Genomic DNA, 6,480 nt, shown 5'->3' with positions numbered 1-6,480 from the left:
CAATCACATCGCGCCTATACTCAATCCCGAATAAACTTCAAAATCCTCCAACATACTTTTAAAGCCCCTCTGTACCTCTTCAATTTGGTACACATTACAACACTCCCTTAGATCAGCATCTTCTCTGCTCCTGACTGTTTCTGCTGCCTGACTCAGCGCCATGGGGGTCAGAGCTTTCAGCTGCACAAACTCTAGAACTCACTTCCATCTGGCATTAGGAACAGACTGCCTTTCTACAATTAAACCCGTCTGTTTAACTACCATATTCCTAGTTTTTTCCACCATCATTTCCATTTTACTCCTTTTATTTTTTTATTTCTCTTTTGTACAGCATCCTTGAGTCACTTTCGGATCAGCCAAGCATCTGCATATATTATCATTATTCATAAAGAAATAGTTACAAATGCAATCTCAATGTTAATTTTCTTAATAAATGTCCTCCATCATGGGAAAAATGGCAAAAGAACATACTAAAAACATCAAAAAGATTATTGTCACTGGAGTGGAAATGTATGAACAACAGAACAATTTTAAAGTTGCTTATTATTACTAAGGAATCATCCGTGGAAACTTTGGCCTTGGTTTGTGCAGCTGTACTTAATCATGGAAGAAACAAAGACATACTTCAATGCTATTTTTTTATTACTTTGAAGGTTATTATCATGTTGTCCTCTAATAGGTCGGGCACTTCCACGGTCTAAAAAGTTAAGTTCCCTACAGTCGATGTAGAATGTAAACTTTATTTTAAGTAAACTTTACTTACAATTATATCTTCTAAAACCTAATTTATTCTCTTATTTTAAAGACAGAACTTTGTGAAGAATCTTTGACACACTGTAGAAGCCCATTTTGTCAGGTAAACATTTAGGGGAAAAAAAGGGCATTATAGGTACAGGTGAAGCTCACCCTTTTCTCCGTTGGTGAAGGCCCCTCTGAAGGACCCCCCCATGCGGATCTCTCCATCCTGCAGGTCCTCCAGAGCCAGATCTTTCACAGGAATGGGCCGGCGGTACACCTGGAAGCAGCTCCTGTCGTTGCGGGTCACTGGTCGGGTCAGAACCAGCAGCTCAGAGAAGAGAAACACGTGTAGCCTCTGAAAATAGGAAATGAAGGGAATAGAATTTAGCAAAATAAATGTTTTTTTTTTCATAGAAATCATGAGATAATAGGAAAACACCGTACGGAACCACTCTTTGTGCGCAGCTCGCCGTGACACAACAGGGTCTTGCAGTCGTCAATGAGAGGGTCTCGCTGCTTCTCATCCAGAAACTCCAGCTTATCTATGTAATACTGGCATTCAGACTCTCCTTTTCTCATGTTGATGTCGGACAGAATCTCCTGGATTATTGTGATCTAGATTACATGATGATAAACATTGATAACTAAGACGTAAGATCATTCAAAAAGAAGGAAAAACGGTAGAACAACGTACCGCTTTCTCCAGGCTGGTCACATCAGGGTGATCCGGAGGAGTATGTCGGAGGATTTCTCGCAGCAACAGGGGATATTTCACCAGGCGTGAACGCGGAATGTCGAGGAAGCTCCAAAGGTCCAACTTCCTGCTGAAGGGGGACTCCAGACAGCGCTGCAGGAAGTCCTGGACCCGTCTGTCCTGCTTCTTCTGGTCCAGCAGGGCTTTGGCTGCCAGCTGGTTGCTGCAGTAGTTTCTATATGCGTTCAAACCGGGCAGCTGGGAAGACAAGTCAGAGTTTTTAAAACACTATAATCAATACTAATTTAGTTAAAAATGTCCATGCACACTCACCCAGTTTATTACTATTTGTCCAATCTGAGCTACGGTCCCATCTGAGCCAGTTTCCTCTGTCAGCTTAATCAATAAGTCTGCAGGTGAACACAGGAGTTAGCATCAAACGGGGTTTCATAAAAGCTAAAGGTGGAAAATTGGTTTTCCATTTACCCTCATGTAAAGGGATGTAAGCATCCAGGTCACCAAAAATGTGAGCTAGCTCCTCCTCCGTCATGATGGAGAGTTTCAGCATGGGGTCATGGTATGCCTGAACCGAAGACCACAAAAAGTCAACAAAAAAGGTGCAAAAACAGCTTTTGTTGTGTGATTCTGGGTGTTTTGTTTTCCTGCCTTTCGTGCAAGCTGAAGATCCTCGATGAGGTCCTGCTCCCCCCTGAAAAGTTCATAAATTGCCTAAAAAAAAGAAAACATAAAAACCACAAAAGGAGTTATTTGTCAGCTTTGTTCAAAGATGGCTCCTAACTGAACCTGAACTGAACAACCTCCTGTCTCTTGATCTCCTTGGTGGAGAAGGTGCTCTTCTGGTGGACGTCCAGCGTCTCCGACCACAAGGTGCTGTTTCTGCGTTTGGTGGGGGTTGGACCTGATTTGCTGTTGGCTTTCAGCGTTGTCCCCGGTGACTTGGTATCAGCGCGTAATGACTGGAAAAAAGGGAACATTTTACCACAAAAACCTACATTCTAAGACAATAATGAGGGTTTAGAGTGTAAACTTTAGAGTGTAAACTTTAAAGTGTAAACCCTCATGTTTGTCTTAAAATGTAGGTTTGACACAGACAGGCATGTCCAAAGTGCGGCCCATGGGCCGAATGCGGCCCACGTTCAATTTTCCAATAGCGTGCAGGCTCCTTTCATGTTCCAAAATGTAGGTGGACGATTTCTTGGTTGTGGTTGGCTAAGTTACATTTCAATCCGCTGTAAACTTCTGTAACACTTTCTTGCTCATTTCTAAAACATCAACTGTTAACAAAATGGAAAAGTTGAGAGTGAGGGCCATGGTTTCAAGAACAAGTAGAAATTGGCCTGTTTATGAGTGAAATATGCCTAATTGGCCAAGAGATCGTGGCTGCTTTCAAAGAGTTCAATTTCAAAAGGGAATATCAAACAACACATGCTATCTACAACAAGCTAACTGGGAAATATCGGTGTGAAAAACTGACATATTGACAGTTATTTTGGTAACAAGCTTATTTAAATGTATTTATTTTCTATTTGAAGAGATAATATGTATCCAATTGCAATAAAATGTTAATTCATAATTCATTTGGATTTAATGTTATTATATTTTCCAAGGAATGTCAGGCCGATGGGTTTGACCCTCAAGCATTTTCACTGTACAAAAGTTTGGATACCCTTGGTTTAGAGCACGGGTCTCAAATTGGCGGCCCGCAGGCCATTTGCAGCCCCACAGTCGATATTTTAATGCGAAAGTTCAATGCCTACAAAGCAATATCTTCTGCATGAACACGCTTCTTTGATGATAGCTTTGTATTTGCTTTGTGATGTTTTAGCTTGCTTTATGTTCAAAACTTTGCATTTGCTATTGTCATTGGATCTGGTTCTTAAAAAAGTCCTTAGCAACAGTTGCTACCGTTGTTAGCTCCTGTCATTCTGCAGGACACGCAGAAGATATTTCTTAGTAGTACTTTGACGTGAACAAACGTTCAATAAACTTGTTCAGTATACATAGACAGTGGGTGAAAAACATATTTTTGGCACAAATGGAACTCCATACGGCCCAGCCTCAGTCAGACTCCACCTTCAGTGGCCCCAAGGTAAATTGAGTTTTAGACCCCCTTGGTTTAGAGTGTACCTGAATGGTCTGACCGAACCGCCGTACTGCTCCGTTCTTTGAAGGAGACATCAGATTAACAAGGGATGAAACTTTGGCCAGCGGTCGAACACGCTTACTACTGGGCTCCTGAAATACAGAGTGAAGTACAGGTTTGATCCATATGAATCATTTGTAAAGACCCACTACTATGAAATTGATGTTCTTGTAGTATTTTTTCTGATGATGGAGGACATATATAAAGAAAATTAAGCTTAAAATTGCATTTCTGAGTACTTTATCCAACACATCTAATGAACTACTGCTGCTCTGCAGAAACAGCACGTTTTTACATTTTGGCTAAAAACAACATAATTAAAAGATCACTGGAAATACTTTTAAAATGGCTCAAAAGATATTTTTTTGCGGCTTTTTCATATTGTGCTAGAATTAGCTTCTATACTGTCTAAATCTATCATCAGATAAATGATAAAGCCACCAAGCATGCTTAGGGACACATGTGGCCAGATCCTCCATCATGAGTGGTTGTGTCTGATTATCCTGCGCTCACACACTTCTAACACTCACAGCTCTGTGTGGTGAGGACCTGAGTCATGCAGAGAGATTAAAGTCTTCTGCAAGGATACATTCACAGGTGTTTGCTAGACCTGCGGTAGACAAGAGATCTCACCTTGAGGTCAAAGCTGGACAGACTGACGGTGTCATCGTCTTTCTCTTTGCGCTTTCTTTTCTGCAGGAGTATAGCAAAAAGACACTGGTTACTTTTGAGAAAAAGAAATGCCCACGCTATAGAAATAGATGCATATTTATTCAGAAAAATTGCCCAAAAAATTGAATATGTATGGTGATTCTATGTTTGTTTCGTAGCATTGTCATTGAATCATGGTCATCCGATTTGCAGATACGGTGAAGGTTGTGGTCAAAACTGTGGTGGTGTTGTATCGTGAACTCACCAGAGTGAAGTCCCATGGAGTTCCTGGTGTGAGAAATGTGAAGGAGCTGCCTCTCTGAAGCGGAGGTCTTCAGGATCCAAGACAAATGGATGAAGAAAAGAAGTTTGATGTGTTATTTTACTGCTGTTAGTGGTTCATAGTATGGCATAAAATCAATCTGATTGAATCATAAATACTATTTCCTGTTATATCCTATTGTTTTTCAGTTGAAATGATGAGTGATTGATTTTATTTTGAAAATTACAAAAGCTCTAATGCTTTTGTAATTCTGAGGGTGCTGTCAAAGAGCTACACACAGTGCTGGTGCTGATCACATGAGAAGCACAAGCCTGATTTATACTGATAAGGACATACATGGAGTTTTGGAGAATTTCATGCCTAATGTCCAAAAATAGCTAAATCAAAAATAATATTTTTGTAAATCGTATCTGCTGTTTAATGGGCTTTTGAATGTTTGCATGTGAAAATACAAATATATGTGATTCTTATTGTGTTTATGGGCTGCTATGAAATCCCTTCCAACTACAGTTTAATTGAATGATCATGAGTGGGAATTAAAATTGAAGAAAAACAATTTTAGAATAATAAAAAGTAATAAACAATGAAATATTATGTAAATGTGTACATTTAATTAAGAAAAAAACGATTTCAATCATTTTAATTATCACATAAAATGCACTATATTCTGCTGCCGAGACATTTGGTACAAATACCAAAAAGAAAAAAAAGAAAAAGAAAACAAGGACATTATAATAATAATAATAAAACTATTATTTACTAGTCATAGTAAACAGAAACTGTGACACATTTTTTGTTTGGGGTATATCACTCTTCATCAACCCAAAAAAGCTAAGATAGCAAAACTGCAAAGCTAAAAGGGTAAAAAGTTTAAATATCAGACTTAATTTTCGAGGTGTACTTGAACGCATCATTAGTTAATGCTCTACTCCGAGCCATGTCGTCTTTCTCGTTGTAAATCTATTGTTTGGGTTAAATTATACCGCAAAGTTCGATCAACAGAGACATTTTAATGTTCCACATCGACGTACTTCTTTGAGTTGCTTCTCTGGGGTTTAGGAGGAGAGGACTCAGCAGCGCTGATGATACTCGTAGTAGACGTTCTCGTTGACATTCTGCGGAGTGTGCGCTTATTGTTGTCCACCGTCCTCGGGCAAATATCGTCAATGTCGTCCCCCATTCCGGTAGTCTTCGTTCTAAAACAAACTAATTTGAGTTTTAATCAAAAATTATTGCAGAAATGGGTTTAAAGCTAACTTAATTAATTGGTTTTATGGGTTAAAAAAACAGAAAGTAAAAAAGATCGATGACAACAGTCCACACACCACAGCGGAAGTTTGAATATGGCGGATTATTGGAAATTGACCAATCAGGAGAGGCCAAACGGCATGTGGGAGGGGCGTATGCGTGAAAGACCCAGAATCAAACCGAGCACTTCCTGGTTGATAGAAATACAAAAGATTGACTCTGAAGAAGATACAGGAGTCTATTTTATCTTTGACACATAAACTACTAATCTTAGTTGACTCGTAGAGTGACTTTGCAGCAAAATACATCTATCTATCTACAAATGTAACACTTGTTTATGTGAGTTTTTACTGTAAAAAAATAGAAACTCTTCGGGTTTTCTTTTCAAGACATCTGGAAAACTAAAAAAAAATGCTTGTCAGTTGTTGGCTGATTTGCTTTGACTGTATTTATTCACATTATCCATCTTGTTCTTTTATCCTCAGATGGTTTTGCCATAGTTGGGGGTATTTAGGGTCATTATTTTGAAAAAAACATCAGAGCAAGTGGCTCTCTGAGATGGACAAAAACAGCAGCTTAGAGGGCAGTAAACTTGTTTTCTAAAAAAAATCAAAATAATTATGAAAAATTAGGAAATACTTATAGAAAAAAAAAACAGCTCAGGACCCACTCAGAGGAAAATTATGATTTTGGTGTCTTTAA

The 6,480-nt window shown here is 38.9% G+C and overlaps 1 protein-coding gene across 1 annotated transcript in view; it reads right to left on the bottom strand.

Annotated features, from left to right (window-relative positions):
* Window positions 1-5,889, bottom strand: part of LOC112152911 (neuroepithelial cell-transforming gene 1 protein) — an 8,387-nt gene extending 2,498 nt beyond the window's left edge. Inside the window, exons 1-11 of the mRNA XM_024282767.2 lie at window positions 5,562-5,889; window positions 4,513-4,579; window positions 4,230-4,289; window positions 3,581-3,688; window positions 2,251-2,409; window positions 2,099-2,161; window positions 1,919-2,015; window positions 1,766-1,842; window positions 1,433-1,690; window positions 1,183-1,353; window positions 907-1,093 (exon numbers count right to left, since the gene is read on the bottom strand). Of these exons, the coding sequence (XP_024138535.1) occupies window positions 907-1,093; window positions 1,183-1,353; window positions 1,433-1,690; window positions 1,766-1,842; window positions 1,919-2,015; window positions 2,099-2,161; window positions 2,251-2,409; window positions 3,581-3,688; window positions 4,230-4,289; window positions 4,513-4,579; window positions 5,562-5,710 (1,396 nt within the window). The 5' untranslated portion in view covers window positions 5,711-5,889. The remainder of the gene's footprint in view (window positions 1-906; window positions 1,094-1,182; window positions 1,354-1,432; window positions 1,691-1,765; window positions 1,843-1,918; window positions 2,016-2,098; window positions 2,162-2,250; window positions 2,410-3,580; window positions 3,689-4,229; window positions 4,290-4,512; window positions 4,580-5,561) is intronic.
* Window positions 5,890-6,480: the final 591 nt, after the last annotated feature.

This window comes from Oryzias melastigma, linkage group LG6 (genome assembly GCF_002922805.2).
Source record: "Oryzias melastigma strain HK-1 linkage group LG6, ASM292280v2, whole genome shotgun sequence".
NCBI lineage: Eukaryota > Metazoa > Chordata > Actinopteri > Beloniformes > Adrianichthyidae > Oryzias > Oryzias melastigma.
This window is presented reverse-complemented; position numbering and strand designations above follow the sequence as displayed.